At 44.5% G+C, this 22,809-nt stretch overlaps 1 protein-coding gene across 4 annotated transcripts in view; it reads left to right on the forward strand.

The window, feature by feature from the left end:
- Positions 1-22,809, forward strand: part of stau2 (staufen double-stranded RNA binding protein 2) — a 277,260-nt gene that overhangs the window by 86,589 nt on the left and 167,862 nt on the right. For 2 of the 4 annotated variants that reach the window (XR_005034534.1, XM_036934669.1), the window contains exons 10-11: positions 9,967-10,104; positions 14,842-14,899. Coding sequence is in view for 3 of the 4 variants with exons in the window: in XM_036934669.1 (XP_036790564.1) it covers positions 9,967-10,104; positions 14,842-14,899 (196 nt within the window). In the remaining variant the exon portion in view is untranslated. The remainder of the gene's footprint in view (positions 1-9,966; positions 10,105-14,841; positions 14,900-22,809) is intronic. The other 2 variants (XM_036934668.1, XM_036934670.1) reach the window with 1 other exon arrangement.

Consider the following 22,809-nt stretch of genomic DNA (forward strand, 5'->3'; position numbering starts at 1 on the left):
TATCTGGTGAAAACACATAGACAGGAACAATCACCCACAAACACACAGTGAAACCCAGGCTACCTAAATATGGTTCCCAATCAGAGACAATGACGAACACCTGCCTCTGACTGAGAACCATATCAGGCTGAACATAGAAATAGACAAACAAGACATGAAACATAGAATGCCCACTCAGATCACACCCTGACCAATCAAAACATAGAAAATACAAAGTAAACTATGATCAGGGCGTGACAGTACCCCCCCCCCAAGGTGCGGACTCCGGCCGCAAAACCTGAACCTATAGGGGAGGGTCTGGGTGGGCATCTGTCCGCGGTGGCGGCTCTGGCGCTGGACGTGGACCCCACTCCATGACAGTTTTAATCCCCCTCCTAAACGTCCCTAAATAGGTTACCCACCACAATGATAACATGGGACAGAGGGACAGCTCGGGACAGAGGTAACTCGGGACAGATGGGTAGCTCAGCCCTGAGAGGAAGCTCAGCACTGAGAAGAAGCTCAGCACTGAGAAGAAGCTCAGCACTGAGAAGAAGCTCAGCACTGAGAAGAAGCTCAGCACTGAGAAGAAGCTCAGCACTGAGAAGAAGCTCAGGCAGGTGGTTAGATCCGGCAGATCCTGGCTGGCTGGCGGTTCTGGAAGATCCTGGCTGACTGGCGGATCCGGAAGATCCTGGCTGACTGGCGGATCTGGGAGAATCTGGACGACTGGCAGATCTGGGAGAATCTGGACGACTGGCAGATCTGGGAGAATCTGGACGACTGGCAGATCTGGGAGAATCTGGCCGACTGGCAGATCTGGAAGAGTCTGGTCGACTGGCAGATCTGGAAGAGTCTGGTCGACTGGCAGATCTGGAAGAGTCTGGACGACTGGCAGATCTGGAAGAGTCTGGACGACTGGCAGATCTGGAAGAGTCTGGACGACTGGCAGATCTGGAAGAGTCTGGACGACTGGCAGATCTGGAAGAGTCTGGACGACTGGCAGATCTGGAAGAGTCTGGACGACTGGCAGATCTGGAAGAGTCTGGACGACTGGCAGATCTGGAAGAGTCTGGACGACTGGCAGATCTGGAAGAGTCTGGTCGACTGGCAGATCTGGAAGAGTCTGGTCGACTGGCAAATCTGGAAGAGTCTGGACGACTGGCAGATCTGGAAGAGTCTGGACGACTGGCAGATCTGGAAGAGACTGGTCGACACAGACTGGCTGCTCTGGCTGCTCCATGCTGACTGACAGCTCTGGCTGCTCCATGCTGGCAGACTGCTCTGGCTGCTCCATGATGACTGGTAGCTCTGGCTGCTCCATGCTGACTGGCTGCTCCATGCTGACTGGCAGCTCTGGCCGCTCCATGCTGACTGGCTGCTCTGGCTGCTCCATGCTGACTGGCTGCTCCATGCTGACTGGCTGCTCCATGCTGACTGGCGGCCCTGGCTGCTCCATGCTGACTGGCGGCCCTGGCTGCTCCATGCTGACTGGCGGCCCTGGCTGCTCCATGCTGACTGGCGGCCCTGGCTGCTCCATGCTAACTGGCAGCTCTGGCGGCTCCTTGCAGACTGGCAGCTCTGGCGGCTCCTTGCAGACTGGCAGCTTTGGCGGCATCCTGCAGACTGGCAGCTCTGGCGGCTCCTTGCAGACTGGCAGCTCCATGCAGACTGGCAGCTCCTTGCAGACTGGCAGCTCCTTGCAGACTGGCAGCTCTATGCTAACTGGCAGCTCTATGCTAACTGGCAGCTCTATGCTAACTGGCAGCTCTATGCTACCTGGCAGCTCTATGCTAACTGGCAGTTCTGAACAGGCGGGAGACTCCGACAGCGCTGAAGAGAAGGGAGGCTCCGACAGCGCTGGACAGGCGAGGCGCACTATAGGCCTGATGCGTGGTGCTGGCACTGGTGGTACTGGGCCGAGGACACGCACAGGAAGCCTAGTGCGGGGAGCTGCTACCAGAGGGCTGGGGTGTGGAGGTGGTACTGGAAAAACCGGACCGTGCAGGCGCACTGGAGCTCTTGAGCACCGAGCCTGCCCAACCTTACCTGGTTGAATGCTCACGGTCGCCCTGCCAGTGCGGCGAGGTGGAATAGCCCGCACTGGACTATGCAGGCGAACCGGAGACACCGAGCGCAAGGCTGGTGCCATGTAAACCGGCCCAAGGAGACGCACTGGGGACCAGCTGCGTAGAGCCGGCTTCATGGCATTAGGCTCGACGCTCAATCTAGCCCGGCAGACACGCGGAGCTGGAATATACCGCACCGGGCTATGCACCCGCACTGGAGACACCGTGCGCACCACTGCATAACACGGTGCCTGTCCGGTCTCTCTAGCCCCCCGGTAAGCACAGGGAGTCTGCCCAGGTCTCCTACCTGGCGTAGCCATACTCCCTGTTAGCCCCCCCCCAAGAAATTTTTGGGGCTGCTTCTCAAGCTTCCATCCGCTACGTCGTGCTGCCTCCTCATATCTGCGCCTCTCCGCTTTCGCCGCCTCCAGTTCTTCTTTGGGGCGGCGATATTCTCCTGGCTGAGCCCAGGGTCCTCTTCCTTCTAATTCGTCCTCCCATGTCCATACCTCCTCTTTGGGCTGCTCCTTTGGGCGGCTACACTCCCCTGGTTTAGCCCAGGGTCCTCTCCCGTCGAGGATTTCCTCCCATGTCCAGAAATCCTTATTGCGCGTCTCCTCGCGCTGCTCCTGCCTGTTGACACGCTGCTTGGTCCTTTTGTGGTGGGTGATTCTGTAACGGTTTTCTGTATGTGAAGGAGAGTCGGACCAAAATGCAGCGTGTCGATTGCGATTCATGTTTAATGAAAAAACGTAAAACACGAATCAGTACAAAAACAATAAACGTAACGAAAACCTAAACAGCCTATCTGGTGAAAACACATAGACAGGAACAATCACCCACAAACACACAGTGAAACCCAGGCTACCTAAATATGGTTCCCAATCAGAGACAATGACGAACACCTGCCTCTGACTGAGAACCATATCAGGCTGAACATAGAAATAGACAAACAAGACATGAAACATAGAATGCCCACTCAGATCACACCCTGACCAATCAAAACATAGAAAATACAAAGTAAACTATGATCAGGGCGTGACATCTCTCTACTATTATTCTGACATTTCACATTCTTAAATTTAAGTGGTGATCCTAACTGACCTCAAACAGGGAATTTTTACAAGGATTAAATATCAGGAATTGTGAAAAACTGAGTTTAAATGTTTTTGGCTACGGTGTATGTAAACTTCTGACTTCAACTGTAACTCGCTTTGCCTTTGGTTCAGTGAAGACATGTTGTGAAAACACATCCAAGTCACAGGAAATAAACCTGCTTTATGTCTCAAGAAAAATCTGGCCGTTGTTCAAGTACTCACTTCATTCAATATGAAAACAGGCTGAAGTTCCTTTCATCCCCAAGTCTTCCTTACAACCTTTACTTGATTATGCTTCATTGATCTCTCCGATTGACTAATCGATCAGAACAATGATTTTATAACGAGGAGAAGGTTACAGTAGAGTTGTGGGGACTCAATGAGTAACGTGCATACCAAATGGTACCCTATTCCCAATGTAGTGCACTACTTTAGACCAGAGCCCACAGAGAGACCCATAGAGTTCTGGTCAAAAGTAGTGCACTACTTTAGACCAGAGCCCACAGAGAGACCCATAGAGTTCTGGTCAAAAGTTGTGCACTATATAGGGAATAGGGTACCATTTGGCATGCATATGACTCTGAATACCACACTGACCCTAATATAATACTGTAATCACATAACATCACATGGAAATGACAAGATTACGTTAAAAATGACAAGGTTGGGTTCTAAAAAGGTTATTCCTGCGTCAATGTCCCGTATAAACTGATGTACTACTAGGACAACGTGCGCTGTGTGACGGAAATTATTATCTATTCATGAAGCCGTTCACTCTGTCCTGACTGGGTTCACTCTGTCCTGACTGGGTTCACTCTGTCCTGACTGGGTTCACTCTGTCCTGGCTGGGTTCACTCTGTCCTGACTGAGAGCACTGGGTTCACTCTGTCCTGGCTGGGTTCACTCTGTCCTGACTGAGAGCACTGGGTTCACTCTGTCCTGACTGGGTTCACTCTGTCCTGACTGAGAGCACTGGGTTCACTCTGTCCTGACTGAGAGCACTGGGTTCACTCTGTCCTGACTGAGAGCACTGGGTTCACTCTGTCCTGACTGGGTTCACTCTGTCCTGACTGAGAGCACTGTGTTCACTCTGTCCTGACTGAGAGCACTAGGTCCACTCTGTCCTGACTGGGTTCACTCTGTCCTGACTGAGAGCACTAGGTTCACTCTGTCCTGACTGGGTTCACTCTGTCCTGACTGGGTTCACTCTGTCCTGACTGAGAGCACTAGGTTCACTCTGTCCTGACTGAGAGCACTAGGTTCACTCTGTCCTGACTGAGAGCACTAGGTTCACTCTGTCCTGACTGAGAGCACTAGGTTCACTCTGTCCTGACTGAGAGCACTAGGTTCACTCTGTCCTGACTGAGAGCACTAGGTTCACTCTGTCCTGACTGAGAGCACTAGGTTCACTCTGTCCTGACTGAGAGCACTAGGTTCACTCTGTCCTGGCTGAGAGCACTAGGTTCACTCTGTCCTGACTGAGAGCACTAGGTTCACTCTGTCCTGGCTGAGAGCACTAGGTTCACTCTGTCCTGACTGAGAGCACTAGGTTCACTCTGTCCTGACTGAGAGCACTAGGTTCACTCTGTCCTGACTGAGAGCACTAGGTTCCCTCTGTCCTGACTGAGAGCACAGGGTTCACTCTGTCCTGGCTTGTTAGTCTAGTTTAACCCATCTATTTACCTTGAGTCTGATGGATTGTTAGCGACAGAGATAGTTTTTTAAAATTTTTGATATCATTGAATTATTGGATCATCAATAAAGTCATTATATTAGGTGTTTGTTGTCAGGTAATTGTGTGATTTATTTAAAGCTTCCTTCAGAGCTACTTGAAACACTCAAAGCCCCCGTTGTAGACTGTTGTTAAGCCTCTTGAGGTAGACAGGCAGTGCACTGAAGGGTTGTGTTCTAAAGTCCACCCTATTCCCTATTTAGTGCACGAGTTGTGACCAGTGTTCTGGTCAAAAGTAGTGCACTATCTAGGGAATAGCTTGCCATTTCGGACTAAGCCTGACACTTGTTTGTCTGTCACTGCTACTGAGGTTCTGGAATGTTGTTAGTCCTCTGTGTCAGTCTGTTTGCTTAAAGTGACCAAAACATATTTATATATTTATCCATCTTGTTTTACTAATGAAGTGTTGAAATGAAATGTTGATGTGAACATTTAGATAGATCAAATCTACGCAGTTTAATCAAAATGGCCAGTAGTGGTAGTAGTAGTGGCTCCCAACAGAGTTACAAGGGATGCAAAATTCTCTGGTTTTTCTAGAAATCTGTGGCCTGCTATATCAAGCAGGCAGACGGGCATCGAGACATTCACTTTGTGTTCGAGTGAGTTTTAAAATGGGCTAATTGGTGACCTAAGAGACTTTGAGCGTGGTGTGATCGTCTCTGCCAGGCGCGACCGTTTTCCAGTATCTCAGAAACGCTCGAACTCCTGGGCTTTTAACGCGCGACGGTGTCTAGGGTTTACCGAGAATGGTGCGACAAACCAACAAACAACATCCCGTCAGCGCCAGTCCTGTGGGAGGCAAACAGCTCGTTGATGAGAGACGTCGAAGGAGAACGGCAAGATTGGTGCAAGCTAACAGGCGGGCCACAAACTGGAAAATAACAGGGCAGTACAACAGTGGTGTGCAGAACGGCATCTCAGAACACACATCTCGTCAGTTCTTGTGCTGCCTGTCCCAGACATCACTAGGGACGTGCTACCTGTCCCAGACATCACTAGGGACGTGCTACCTGTCCCAGACAGCACTAGGGACATGCTACCTGTCCCAGACATCACTAGGGACGTGCTACCTGTCCCAGACAGCACTAGGGACGTGCTACCTGTCCCAGACATCACTAGGGACGTGCTACCTGTCCCAGACATCACTAGGGACGTGCTACCTGTCCCAGACATCACTAGGGACGTGCTACCTGTCCCAGACATCACTAGGGACGTGCTACCTGTCCCAGACAGCACTAGGGACATGCTACCTGTCCCAGACAGCACTAGGGACGTGCTACCTGTCCCAGACAGCGCTAGGGATGTGCTACTTGTCCCAGACATCACTAGGGACATGCTACCTGTCCCAGACAGCACTAGGGACGTGCTACCTGTCCCAGACAGCACTAGGGACATGCTACCTGTCCCAGACAGCACTAGGGACATGCTACCTGTCCCATACAGCACTATGGACATGCTACCTGTCCCAGACATCACTAGGGACGTGCTACCTGTCCCAGACATCACTAGGGACGTGCTACCTGTCCCAGACAGCACTAGGGACGTGCTACCTGTCCCAGACAGCAGCAGGGGCGTGCTACCTGTCCCAGACAGCACTAGGGACGTGCTACCTGTCACAGACAGCACTAGGGACGTGCTACCTGTCCCAGACAGCACTAGGGACGTGCTACCTGTCCCAGACCTTCAACTCTCTAGAGACAGCAGGAGTGGTAGAGATACTCTTAATGATCAGCTATGAAAAGCCAACTGACATTTACTCCTGAGGTGCTGACTTGCTGCACCCTCGACAACTACTGTGATTATTATTATTTGACCATGCTGGTCATTTATGAACATTTTAACATCTTGGCCATGTTCTGTTATAATCTCCACCCGCCACAGCCAGAAGAGGACTGGCCACCCCTCATAGCCTGGTTCCTCTCTAGGTTTCTTCCTAGGTTTTGGCCTTTCTAGGGAGTTTTTCCTAGCCACTGTGCTTCTACACCTGCATTGCTTGCTGTTGGGGTTTTAGGCTGGGTTTCTCTACAGCACTTTGAGATATCAGCTGATGTACGAAGGGCTATATAAATGGATTTGATTTGATCTGGTCACGGATTGGGTATTTCAGTAGACGACCACACCGGGTTCCTATCAGCTAAAAACAAGAACAAGAGGCTACAGTGGACACGTGATCGTCAACACTGGCAGAACAATGCCTGGTCCAACGAATCCCGGTTCCTGTTGCGTCGTACTGATGGCAGAATCAGGATCTGGAAGAACAATGCCTGGTCCGACGAATCCCGGTTCCTGTTGCGTCGTACTGATGGCAGAATCAGGATCTGGAAGAACGATGCCTGGTCCGACGAATCCCGGTTCCTGTTGCGTCGTACTGATGGCAGAATCAGGATCTGGAAGAACGATGCCTGGTCCGACGAATCCCGGTTCCTTTTGCGTCGTACTGATGGCAGAAGCAGGATCTGGAAGAACGATGCCTGGTCCGACGAATCCCGGTTCCTGTTGCGTCGTACTGATGGCAGAATCAGGATCTGGAAGAACGATGCCTGGTCCGACGAATCCCGGTTCCTGTTGCGTCGTACTGATGACAGAATCAGGATCTGGAAGAACAATGCCTGGTCCGACGAATCCCGGTTCCTGTTGCGTTGTACTGATGGCAGAATCAGGATCTGGAAGAACACTGCCTGGTCCGACGAATCCCGGTTCCTGTTGCGTCGTACTGATGGCAGAATCAGGATCTGGAAGAACGATGCCTGGTCCGATGAATCCCGGTTCCTGTTGCGTCGTACTGATGGCAGAATCAGGATCTGGAAGAACGATGCCTGGTCCGACGAATCCCGGTTCCTGTTGCGTCGTACTGATGGCAGAATCAGGATCTGGAAGAACGATGCCTGGTCCGACGAATCCCGGTTCCTGTTGCGTCGTACTGATGGCAGAATCAGGATCTGGAAGAACTATGCCTGGTCCGACGAATCCCGGTTCCTGTTGCGTCGTACTGATGGCAGAATCAGGATCTGGAAGAACACTGCCTGGTCCGACGAATCCCGGTTCCTGTTGCGTCGTACTGATGGCAGAATCAGGATCTGGAAGAACAATGCCTGGTCCGACGAATCCCGGTTCCTGTTGCGTCGTACTGATGGCAGAATCAGGATCTGGAAGAACTCTTAAGCGGCATGAGTTCATGACCCCATCCTGCCTGGTGTCAACGGTACAGGCTGGTGGTGTAATGGTGTGGAGAATGTTTTCCTGGTACACATTAGGTCCCTTGTTACCAATTGAGCAGTAGCCCAAAGATTTTGGGCTGTTCTGGAGGCAAAGGGGGGGGGGTTTGACCCGGTACTAGATGGGTGTACCTAATAAACTTGGTATATTGAAAATGTAGTCCTCTGTAATATATATAATAGGAAATGTAGTCCTCTATAATATATAATAGGAAATGTAGTCCTCTATAATATATAATAGGAAATGTAGTCCTCTGTAATATAATAGGAAATGTAGTCCTCTGTAGTATATTATAGGAAATGTAGTCCTCTGTAGTATACAGTAGGAAATGTAGTCCTCTGTAGTATACAGTAGGAAATGTAGTCCTCTATAATATATAATAGGAAATGTAGTCCTCTGTAATATAATAGGAAATGTAGTCCTCTGTAGTATACAGTAGGAAATGTAGTCCTCTATAATATATAATAGGAAATGTAGTTCTCTGTAATATATAGTAGGAAATGTAGTCCTCTGTAGTATACAGTAGGAAATGTAGTCCTCTGTAGTATATTATAGGAAATGTAGTCCTCTGTAGTATACAGTAGGAAATGTAGTCCTCTATAATATATAATAGGAAATGTAGTCCTCTATAATATATAATAGGAAATGTAGTCCTCTGTAATATAATAGGAAATGTAGTCCTCTGTAGTATACAGTAGGAAATGTAGTCCTCTATAATATATAATAGGAAATGTAGTCATCTGCAGTGTATTATAGGAAATGTAGTCCTCTATAATATATAATAGGAAATGTAGTCCTCTGTAATATAATAGGAAATGTAGTCCTCTGTAGTATATTATAGGAAATGTAGTCCTCTGTAGTATACAGTAAGAAATGTAGTCCTCTGTAGTATATTATAGGAAATGTAGTCCTCTGTAGTATATAATAGGAAATGTAGTCCTCTATAATATATAATAGGAAATGTAGTCCTCTGTAATATAATAGGAAATGTAGTCCTCTGTAGTATATTATAGGAAATGTAGTCCTCTGTAGTATACAGTAGGAAATGTAGTCCTCCAAAATATATAATAGGAAATGTAGTCATCTGCAGTGTATTATAGGAAATGTAGTCCTCTGTAGTATATTATAGGAAATGTAGTCCTCTGTAGTATACAGTAGGAAATGTAGTCCTCTGTAGTATACAGTAGGAAATGTAGTCCTCTGTAGTATATTATAGGAAATGTAGTCCTCTGTAGTATATTATAAGAAATGTAGTCCTCTGTAGTATACAGTAGGAAATGTAGTCCTCTGTAGTATATTATAGGAAATGTAGTCCTCTATAATATATAATAGGAAATGTAGTCCTCTGTAATATATAGTAGGAAATGTAGTCCTCTGTAGTATATTATAAGAAATGTAGTCCTCTATAATATATAATAGGAAATGTAGTCCTCTGTAGTATATTATAAGAAATGTAGTCCTCTATAATATATAATAGGAAATGTAGTCCTCTGTAGTATACAGTAGGAAATGTAGTCCTCTGTAGTATACAGTAGGAAATGTAGTCCTCTATAATATATAATAGGAAATGTAGTCCTCTGTAATATATAGTAGGAAATGTAGTCCTCTGTAGTATATAATAGGAAATGTAGTCCTCTGTAGTATATAATAGGAAATGTAGTCCTCTGTAGTATATTATAAGAAATGTAGTCCTCTATAATATATAATAGGAAATGTAGTCCTCTGTAATATATAGTAGGAAATGTAGTCCTCTGTAGTATATAATAGGAAATGTAGTTCTCTGTAATATATAATAGGAAATGTAGTCCTCTGTGGTATACAGTAGGAGAACACACAACGTCTCATGAAGGTACTGCTGTCTGTCTGTGTGTTGTCTGTGCAGGTGAAGGTGTGTGGCGAGGTAGCCACGGGAACAGGGCCAAATAAGAAGGTGGCGAAGCGGAATGCTGCCGAGGCCATGCTACTGCAGCTGGGATACAAGGCCTCCACCTGCCCACAGAGCCCTACTGAGGTTATAACACATTATAACCCCTCTTTAAAATATATCACACCTCTATCACTCCTCTATATCATCTATCACTCCTCTATATCATATATCACTCCTCTATATCATCTATCACTCCTCTATATCATCTATCACTCCTCTATATAATCTATCACTCCTCTATATCATCTATCACTCCTCTATATCATCTATCACTCCTCTATATCATCTATCACTCCTCTATATCATTTATCACTCCTCTATATCATCTATCACTCCTCTATATCATTTATCACTCCTCTATATCATCTATCACTCCTCTATATCATCTATCACTCCTCTATATCATCTATCACTCCTCTATATCATCTATCACTCCTCTATATCATCTATCACTCCTCTATATCATCTCACTCCTCTATATCATCTATCACTCCTCTATATCATCTATCACTCCTCTATATCATCTCACTCCTCTATATCATCTATCACACCTCTAACATCTATAAAATCTAAAACACATCTATAATATCTATAACATCTATAGTATATAACATCTATAATATTGAAAACACATCTATAATATCTATAACATCTATAACATCTAACATCATCTATCACTCCTCTATATCATCTATCACTCCTCTTTATCATCTATCACACCTCTGTATCATCTATCACTCCTCTATATCATCTATCACTCCTCTATATCATCTATCACACCTCTATATCATCTATCACTCCTCTATATCATCTATCACTCCTCTATATCATCTATCACTCCTCTATATCATCTATCACTCCTCTATATCATCTATCACTCCTCTATATCATCTATCACTCCTCTATATCATCTATCACTCCTCTATATCATCTATCACACCTCTAACATCTATAAAATCTAAAAACACATCTTTAATATCTATAACATCTATAATATATAACATCTATAATATTGAAAACGCATCTATAATATATATAACATCTATAACATCTAACATAATCTATAACACATATATAACATCTATAACGTATAACATCTAAAACGTCCATAACATCTAACATCTATAACACATCTATATCATCTAACATCTATAACATCTATAACACATCTATATCATCTATCACACATCTATAACATCTATAACACATCTATGACATCTATAACACATCTACCATCTATAACACATCTATAACATCTATAATACATCTATAAAATAACACATATATAACATCTATAACACATCTATAACATAACACATCTATAACATCTATAAAATAACACATCTTTAACATCTATAACACATCTATAACATATATAACACATCTACCATCTATAACACATCTACCATCTATAACACATTTATAACATATATAACACATCTAACATCTATAACACATCTATAACATCTATAACATATATAACACATCTAACATCTATAACACATCTATAACATAACACATCTATAACATCTATAACGCATCTATAAAATATAACATCTATAACACATCTATAACATAACACATCTATAACATCTATAACATATATAACACATCTAACATCTATAACATATATAACACATCTAACATCTATAACACATCTATAACATAACACATCTATAACATCTATAACACATCTATAACATATAACATCTATAACACATCTATAACATCTATAACACATCTATAACATCTATAACACATCTATAACATATAACATCTATAACACATATATAACATCTATAACATATAACATCTATAACACATATATAACACATCTATAACATAACACATCTATAACATCTATAACACATCTATAACATCTATAACACATATATAACATTTATAACACATCTATAACATAACACATCTAACATCTATAACACACCTATAACATATATAACACATCTAAAACATATGTAACACATCTATAACATCTATAACACATCTATAACATCTATAACACATCTACCATCTATAACACATCTATAACATGTATAACACATCTAACATCTATAACACGTCTATAACATCTATAACACATCTATAACATCTATAACACATCTAACATCTATAACACGTCTATAACATCTATAACACATCTATAACATCTATAACACATCTAACATCTATAACACATCTAACATCTATAACACATCTAACATCTATAACACGTCTAACATATATAACACATCTAACAATCATGACACATCTGTAACATCTAAAACACCTATAACATATATAACATCTATAATACATCTAACATCTATAACATCTAACATCTATAACACATCTATAACATATATAACATCTAATATCTAACATAATCTATAACATCTAACATCTATAACACATCTATAACATATATAACATCTAATATCTAACATAATCTATAACATCTAACGTCTATAACACATCTATAACATATATAACACATCTATGACATCTATAACACATCTAACATCTATAACACATCTAACATTGATAACACATCCAGCATCTATAACACATCTAACATCTATAACACATCTATAACACATCTATAACATTTAACATCTATAACACATCTAACATCTATAGCACATATATAACTCATCTATAACATCTATAACACATCTAACATCTATAACACATCTAACATCTATTACATCTATAACACATCTATAATATATCTATATAATATCTATAACATCTATAACACATCTAACATCTATAGCACATATATAACTCATCTATAACATCTATAACACATCTAACATCTATTACATCTATAACATCTATAACACATCTAACATCTATAACACATCTATAACACCTAACATCTAAACACATCTATAATATATCTATAACATCTATAATATCTATAACATCTATAACATCTATAATATCTATAACACAGCTATAGTATCTATAACACATCTATAACTTCTAAACACATAATATCAATACATCTATATCTATAAATCTATAACATATCTATATTATCAAATGTATAATATCTATAACATCTATAATATCTAAAACACATCTAATATCTATTACACATCTATGATATCTATAACATCTATAATATCTAAAACACATCTAATATCTATAACACATCTATAATATCTATAACGCATCTATAACATCTATAATATCTAAAACACATCTAATATCTATAACACATCTATAATATCTATAACGCATCTATAACATCTATATCATCTATAACATCTAACATCTATATCATCTATACCATCTATAACATTAACATCTATAACACATCTATAACATCTAACATATATAACATCTATAACATCTAACAGCTATAACATCTATAACATCTATACCATCTATACCATCTATAACATCTAACATCTATAACATCTAACATCTATAACATCTAACATCTATAACATCTAACATCTATAACATCTAACATATATACCATCTATAACATCTATAACATCTATACCATCTATAACATCTAACATCTATAACATCTAACATCTATACCATCTATAACATCTAACATCTATAACACATCTATAACATCTGGCTCACATCTATAACATCTAACATCTATAACATCTATAACAGCTATACCATCTATAACTTCTAACTCCTCTTTAAACATTACTTCAGCTGGGATTCAAGGCCTCCACCTGCCCTCCTAACAGATGTATAACATGTTTACACATGTTTATAACACATTTATAAACATACATAAAGCTCCTGAGGACTCTGAAACACTGCTTACAAAAGAGACTACTGCAAACGCGTAGCTGGCTTCTGAAACATTCATTCCTTATGACTTCTTGTGTATATAATGGGATGATGTCTGTGTGAATATATTCTGCTCTGTTGAGTAGCTCATCCTCAGCCCTCGCTCTCTCTCTCTCTCGCTCTCGCTCTCCCTCTCTCCCTCTCTCTCTCTCTCTCGCGTTCTCTCTCGCTCTCTCTCTCTCTCTCTCTCTCTCTCTCTCTCTCTCTCTCTCTCCCGCTCCCTCTCCCTCTCCCTCTCTCTCTCTCTCTCTCTCTCTATCTCTCTCCAGCTCCTAACACCTCTGTGTTAATGAGCTTGTACACTAAAGACCAGCCCTTGGTTTATCCCCCAGACAGATCATCACAGTACATAGCCACCGTCTTGCCACCGTAACTCATTTCTCAGTTATCTTAGGCAGAACAGTTTGAAGGAATGTGTTAATCATTGGTTTGACAGCTGAAGAGATGTCTTTTCATGTAACTCAGTCAACTCACAGATAATCTCTGTGTAACTCAGTCAACACACAGATCTTCTCTGTCTAACTCAGTCAGTCAACACACAGATCTTCTCTGTGTAACTCAGTCAACACACAGATCTTCTCTGTGTAACTCAGTCAACACACAGATCATCTTGACTTAATTTGTCTGTATCTCTGTTACAGAAGTCCCATCTCCAGACCAGTGCTATGTAACTTGACAACCACACAGGGCCTCAGACACACACAGATAAAATAACACAGATAAATTAAACCATTCAATTGAAGGTAAAGTGGACACTCACATCGCCCCCTACGTCAGTGTTTGGCTATAAGACAGACAGTTAGTTAGTCCGTCCAGCGTTTTTTCTTAGTTTCCGAACCATCGTTTCGTTGTAGTGGGAAGGAGCTTGCCTGACATGCGTGCAAAATCTTTTGTGTTAAATCCGTCTTCTCCTCTCCTTTCTCTCAATGCTTACATATCTCTTTTCCCTCCAACTCTCTCTCTCTCTCTCTCTCTTCGTCTGACGCGGCTCTACAGATGGACGACAAAGGCTGGAACGGACAAAAGACGGCTTTTAACGAAACTACGACTAACAGTGAGTATCCTGCGCTTCATTCCCTCTCTCCCTCCTTCTTGCAGGTGGTTTAGCCTCAGTGATGGCCCTCTGTTTAATCTCAGTGACTGGACAATGGGGGAGTGACTGTCAGCTCAATGTGCAGTGTGTCTGTGTGGGGAGCCTGCAAATACAGCTCTATTCACCCAGGGCTTATAGACCTGCCTGGTGAGGAACTGCCTCTCCCTGGGGGCCTGCCTGGTGAGGAACTGCCTCTCCCTGAGGGCCTGCCTGGTGAAGAGCTGCCTCTCCCTGGGGGCCTGCCTGGTGAGGAGCTGCCTCTCCCTGGAGGCCTGCCTGGTGAGGAGCTGCCTCTCCCCGGAGGCCTGCCTGGTGAGGAACTGCCTCTCCCTGGAGGCCTGCCTGGTGAGGAGCTGCCTGTCCCTGGAGGCCTGCCTGGTGAGGAGCTGCCTCTCCCTGGAGGCCTGACTGGTGAGGAGCTGCCTCTCCCTGGAGGCCTGCCTGGTGAGGAGCTGCCTCTCCCCGGAGGCCTGCCTGGTAGGGAGCTGCCTCTCCCTGGAGGCCTGCCTGGTGAGGAGCTGCCTCTCCCTGGAGGCCTGCCTGGTGAGGAGCTGCCTCTCCCTGGGGGCCTGCCTGGTGAGGAGCTGCCTCTCCCTGGAGGCCTGCCTGGTGAGGAGCTGCCTCTGTTTGTTGGGTAATTGAATGCCTGTGTTCTGTATTACTCCTGACTAATGGAGGCCCTGGGCAGTAGGACGACTAGCTGTCGTTACTCCTGACTAATGGAGGCCCTGGGCAGTAGGACGACAAGCTGTCATTACTCCTGACTAATGGAGGCTCTGGGCAGTAGGACGACTCAAACTAGCTGTCGTTACTCCTGACTAATGGAGGCTCTGGGCAGTAGGACGACTAGCTGTCGTTACTCCTGACTAATGGAGGCCCTGGGCAGTAGGACGACTAGCTGTCGTTACTCCTGACTAATGGAGGCTCTGGGCAGTAGGACGACTCAAACTAGCTGTCGTTACTCCTGACTAATGGAGGCTCTGGGCAGTAGGACGACTCAAACTAGCTGTCGTTACTCCTGACTAATGGAGGCTCTGGGCAGTAGGACGACTAGCTGTCATTACTCCTGACTAATGGAGGCTCTGGGCAGTAGGACGACTCAAACTAGCTGTCGTTACTCCTGACTAATGGAGGCTCTGGGCTGTAGGACGACTCAAACTAGCTGTCGTTACTCCTGACTAATGGAGGCTCTGGGCAGTAGGACGACTCAAACTAGCTGTCGTTACTCCTGACTAATGGAGGCTCTGGGCAGTAGGACGACTCAAACTAGCTGTCGTTACTCCTGACTAATGGAGGCTCTGGGCAGTAGGACGACTCAAACTAGCTGTCGTTACTCCTGACTAATGGAGGCTCTGGGCAGTAGGACGACTCAAACTAGCTGTCGTTACTCCTGACTAATGGAGGCTCTGGGCAGTAGGACGACTCAAACTAGCTGTCGTTACTCTTGACTAATGGAGGCTCTGGGCAGTAGGACGACTAGCTGTCATTACTCCTGACTAATGGAGGCTCTGGGCAGTAGGATGACTCAAACTAGCTGTCGTTACTCCTGACTAATGGAGGCTCTGGGCTGTAGGACGACTCAAACTAGCTGTCGTTACTCCTGACTAATGGAGGCTCTGGGCAGCAGGACGACTCAAACTAGCTGTCGTTACTCCTGACTAATGGAGGCTCTGGGCTGTAGGACGACTCAAACTAGCTGTCGTTACTCCTGACTAATGGAGGCTCTGGGCAGTAGGACGACTCAAACTAGCTGTCGTTACTCCTGACTAATGGAGGCTCTGGGCAGTAAGACGACTCAAACTAGCTGTCGTTACTCCTGACTAATGGAGGCTCTGGGCTGTAGGACGACTCAAACTAGCTGTCGTTACTCCTGACTAATGGAGGCTCTGGGCAGTAGGACGACTCAAACTAGCTGTCGTTACTCCTGACTAATGGAGGCTCTGGGCTGTAGGACGACTCAAACTAGCTGTCGTTACTCCTGACTAATGGAGGCTCTGGGCAGTAGGACGACTCAAACTAGCTGTCGTTACTCCTGACTAATGGAGGCTCTGGGCTGTAGGACGACTCAAACTAGCTGTCGTTACTCCTGACTAATGGAGGCTCTGGGCAGTAGGACGACTCAAACTAGCTGTCGTTACTCCTGACTAATAAAAAAAAAATTGAACTAAGAACAGATATAGCCCTTGGTTCACTCCAGACTTGACTGCCCTTGACCAGCACAAAAACATCCTGTGGCGTACAGCACTAGCTTCTAATAGTCCCCGTGATATGCAACTTTTCAGGGAAGTCAGGAACCAATACACACAGTCAGTTAGGAAATTTGCATCCTGTAGCACTAATTGCAAAATGTTTTGGGACAGTGTAAAGTCCATGGAGAACAAGAGCACCTCCTCCCAGCTGCCCACTGCACTGAGGATAGGAAACACTGTCACCGCCGATAAATCCACAATAATCGAAAATGTCATTAAGCATTTCTCTACGGCTGGCCATGCTTTCCAACTGGCGACCCCTACCCCGGCCAACATCTCAGCACCCCCTGCCGGACCTCTGGCAGTCTCTATGGGGGTGCCACAGGGTTCAATTCTCGGGCCGACTCTCTTCTCTGTATACATCAATGATGTCGCTCTTGCTGCTGGTGGTTCTCTGATGCCATACAACACTCCTTCCGTGGCCTCCAACTGCTCTTAAACGCTAGTAAAACGAAATGCATGCTCTTCAACCGATCGCTGCCCACACTCGCCCGCCCGACTAGCATCACTACTCTGGACGGCTCTGACCTAGAATATGTGGACACCTACAAATACCTAGGTGTCTGGTTAGACTGTAAACTCTCCTTTTAGACTCACATTAAGCATCTCCAATCCAAAGTTAAATCTAGAATTGGCTTCCTATTTCGCAACAAAGCATCCTTCACTCATGCTGCCAAACATACCCTCGTAAAACTGACTATCCTACCGATCCTTGACTTCGGCGATGTTATTTACAAAATAGCCTCCAACACTCTACACAGCAAACTGGATGCATTCTATCACAATGTCATCCGTTGTGTCACCAAAACCCCATATACCACCCACCACTGCGACCTGTATGCTGTCGTCGTTAAACCTGACGGAAACACATTGAACTTTAGATTTTTATTCAATATGATAACGTATTGGTCAAGGAGTTGAAATTAGAAACCCAACACTAGAAGTCGACCGATTATGAATTTTTCAACGATTATTGGAGGACCAAAAAAAAGCCGATTAATCGCCCGATTTTATTTATTTGTAATAATGACAATTACAACAATACTGAATGAACACTTATTTTAACTTAATATAATACATCAATAAAATCAATTTAGCCACAAATAAATAATGAAACATGTTCAATTTGGTTTAAATAATGCAAAAACAAAGTGTTGGAGAAGAAAGTAAAAGTGCAATATGTGTCATGTAAGAAAGCTAACGTTTCAGTTCCTTGCTCAGAACATGAGAACATATGAAAGCTGGTGGTTCCTTTTAACATGAGTCTTCAATATTCCCAGGTAAGAAGTTTTAGGTTGTAGTTATTATAGGAATTATAGGACTATTTCTCTCTATACCATTTGTATTTCATATACCTTTTACTATTGGATGTTCTTATAGGCACTTTAGTATTGCCAGTGTAACAGTATAACTTCCGTCCCTCTCCTCGCCCCTACCTGGGCTCGAACCAGGAACACATCGACAACAGCCACCCTCGAAGCAGCGTTACCCATCGCTCCACAAAAGCTGGGGAACAACTATTATAAGTCTCAGAGCGAGTGATATCACCGATTGAAACGCTATTAGCGCGCACCCCGCTAACTAGCTAGCCATTTCACATCGGTTACACCAGCCTAATCTCTGGAGTTGATAGGCTTGAAGTCAGAAACAGCTCAATGCTTGAAGCACAAGGAAGAGCTGCTGGCAAAACGCACGAAAGTGATGTTTGAATGAATGCTTACGAGCCTGCTGCTGCCTACCACCGCTCAGTCAGACTGCTCTATCAAATATCAAATCATAGACTTAATTATAACATAATGACACACAGAAATATGAGCCTTTGGTCATTAATATGGTCGAATCCGGAAACTATCATTTCGAAAACAAGATGTTTATTATTTCAGTGAAATACGGAACCGTTCCGTATTTTATCTAACGGGTGGCATCCATCAGTCTAAATGTTGCTGTTACATTGCAACAACCTTCAATGTTATGACATAATTATGTAAAATTCTGGCAAATTAATTACGGTCTTTGTTAGGAAGAAATGGACTTCACAGAGTTCGCAACGAGCCAGGCGACACAAACTGCTGCATATACCCTGACTGCTTGCACAGAACTCAAGAGAAGTGACATAATTTCCCTAGTTAAAAGAAATTCATGTTAGCAGGCAATATTAACTAAATATGCAGGTTTAAAAGTATATACTTGTGTATTGATTTTAAAGAAAGGCATTGATGTTTATGGTTAGGTACACATTGGTGCAACGACAAAAAATCAATGATAAATTAACAGGCACCGCATCGATTATATGCAACGCAGGTCACGCTAGAAAAACTAGTAATATCAAATCAAATCAAATCAAATCAAATTTTATTTGTCACATACACATGGTTAGCAGATGTTAGTGCGAGTGTAGCGAAATGCTTGTGCTTCTAGTTCCGACAATGCAGTAATAACAAGTAATCTAACTAACAATTCCAAAACTACTGTCTTGTACACAGTGTAAGGGGATAAAGAATATGTACATAAGGATATATGAATGAGTGATGGTACAGAGCAGCATAGGCAAGATACAGTAGATGGTATCGAGTACAGTATGTACAAATGAGATGAGTATGTAAACAAAGTGGCATAGTATAGTATAAAGTGGCTAGTGATACATGTATTACATAAGGATACCGTCGATGATATAGAGTACAGTATATACGTATGCATATGAGATGAATAATGTAGGGTAAGTAACATTTATATAAGGTAGCATTGTTTAAAGTGGCTAGTGATATATTTACGTCATTTCCCATCAATTCCCATTATTAAAGTGGCTGGAGTTGAGTCAGTGTCAGTGTTAGTGGTGGCTGTTTAACAGTCTGATGGCCTTGAGATAGAAGCTGTTTTTCAGTCTCTCGGTCCCAGCTTTGATGCACCTGTACTGACCTCGCCTTCTGGATGATAGCGGGGTGAACAGGCAGTGGCTCGGGTGGTTGATGTCCTTGATGATCTTTATGGCCTTCCTGTGACATCGGGTGGTGTAGGTGTCCTGGAGGGCAGGTAGTTTGCCCCCGGTGATGCGTTGTGCAGACCTCACTACCCTCTGGAGAGCCTTACGGTTGAGGGCGGTGCAGTTGCCATACCAGGCGGTGATACAGCCCGCCAGGATGCTCTCGATTGTGCATCTGTAGAAGTTTGTGAGTGCTTTTGGTGACAAGCCGAATTTCTTCAGCCTCCTGAGGTTGAAGAGGCGCTGCTGCGCCTTCTTCACGATGCTGTCTGTGTGAGTGGACCAATTCAGTTTGTCTGTGATGTGTATGCCGAGGAACTTAAAACTTGCTACCCTCTCCACTACTGTTCCATCGATGTGGATAGGGGGGTGTTCCCTCTGCTGTTTCCTGAAGTCCACAATCATCTCCTTAGTTTTGTTGACGTTGAGTGTGAGGTTATTTTCCTGACACCACACTCCGAGGGCCCTCACCTCCTCCCTGTAGGCCGTCTCATCGTTGTTGGTAATCAAGCCTACCACTGTTGTGTCGTCCGCAAACTTGATAATTGAGTTGGAGGCGTGCGTGGCCACGCAGTCGTGGGTGAACAGGGAGTACAGGAGAGGGCTCAGAACGCACCCTTGTGGGGCCCCAGTGTTGAGGATCAGCGGGGAGGAGATGTTGTTGCCTACCCTCACCACCTGGGGGCGGCCCGTCAGGAAGTCCAGTACCCAGTTGCACAGGGCGGGGTCGAGACCCAGGGTCTCGAGCTTGATGACGAGCTTGGAGGGTACTATGGTGTTGAATGCCGAGCTGTAGTCGATGAACAGCATTCTCACATAGGTATTCCTCTTGTCCAGATGGGTTAGGGCAGTGTGCAGTGTGGTTGAGATTGCATCGTCTGTGGACCTATTTGGGCGGTAAGCAAATTGGAGTGGGTCTAGGGTGTCAGGTAGGGTGGAGGTGATATGGTCCTTGACTCGTCTCTCAAAGCACTTCATGATGACGGATGTGAGTGCTACGGGGCGGTAGTCGTTTAGCTCAGTTACCTTAGCTTTCTTGGGAACAGGAACAATGGTGGCCCTCTTGAAGCATGTGGGAACAGCAGACTGGTATAGGGATTGATTGAATATGTCCGTAAACACAACGGCCAGCTGGTCTGCGCATGCTCTGAGGGCGCGGCTGGGGATGCCGTCTGGGCCTGCAGCCTTGCGAGGGTTAACACGTTTAAATGTCTTACTCACCTCGGCTGCAGTGAAGGAGAGACCGCATGTTTTCGTTGCAGGCCGTGTCAGTGGCACTGTATTGTCCTCAAAGCGGGCAAAAAAGTTATTTAGTCTGCCTGGGAGCAAGACATCCTGGTCCGTGACTGGGCTGGATTTCTTCCTGTAGTCCGTGATTGACTGTAGACCCTGCCACATGCCTCTTGTGTCTGAGCCGTTGAATTGAGATTCTACTTTGTCTCTGTACTGGCGCTTAGCTTGTTTGATAGCCTTGCGGAGGGAATAGCTGCACTGTTTGTATTCGGTCATGTTACCAGACACCTTGCCCTGATTAAAAGCAGTGGTTCGCGCTTTCAGTTTCACACGAATGCTGCCATCAATCCACGGTTTCTGGTTAGGGAATGTTTTAATCGTTGCTATGGGAACGACATCTTCAACGCAAGTTCTAATGAACTCGCACACCGAATCAGCGTATTCGTCAATGTTGTTATCTGACGCAATACGAAACATCTCCCAGTCCACGTGATGGAAGCATTCTTGGAGTGTGGAGTCAGCTTGGTCGGACCAGCGTTGGACAGACCTCAGCGTGGGAGCCTCTTGTTTTAGTTTCTGTCTGTAGGCAGGGATCAACAAAATGGAGTCGTGGTCAGCTTTTCCGAAAGGGGGGCGGGGCAGGGCCTTATATGCGTCGCGGAAGTTAGAGTAACAATGATCCAAGGTCTTTCCTCCCCTGGTTGCGCAATCGATATGCTGATAAAATTTGGGGAGTCTTGTTTTCAGATTAGCCTTGTTAAAATCCCCAGCTACAATGAATGCAGCCTCCGGATAAATTGTTTCCAGTTTGCAAAGAGTTAAATAAAGTTCGTTCAGAGCCATCGATGTGTCTGCTTGGGGGGGGATATATACGGCTGTGATTATAATCGAAGAGAATTCTCTTGGTAGATAATGCGGTCTACATTTGATTGTGAGGAATTCTAAATCAGGTGAACAGAAGGATTTGAGTTCCTGTATGTTTCTTTCATCACACCATGTCACGTTGGCCATGAGGCATACGCCCCCGCCCCTCTTCTTCCCAGAAAGATGTTTGTTTCTGTCAGCGCGATGTGTGGAGAAACCCGTTGGCTGCACCGCTTCGGATAGCGTCTCTCCAGTGAGCCATGTTTCAGTGAAGCAAAGGACGTTACAGTCTCTGATGTCCCTCTGGAATGCTACCCTTGCTCGGATTTCATCAACCTTGTTGTCAAGAGACATCAACCATGTCTAGTTAACTAGTGATTATGATTGATTGTTTTTTATAAGATAAGTTTAATGCTAGCTACCAACTTGCCTTGGCTCCTTGCAGCACTCGTATAACAGGTAGTCAGCCTGCCACGCAGTCTCCTCGTGGAGTGCAATGTAAGGCAGGTGGTGTTGGACCAGTAACCGGAAGGTTGCAAAAACGA

The sequence above is a fragment of the Oncorhynchus mykiss genome, chromosome 11 (assembly GCF_013265735.2).
Source record: "Oncorhynchus mykiss isolate Arlee chromosome 11, USDA_OmykA_1.1, whole genome shotgun sequence".
Taxonomy (NCBI): Eukaryota; Metazoa; Chordata; class Actinopteri; order Salmoniformes; family Salmonidae; genus Oncorhynchus; species Oncorhynchus mykiss.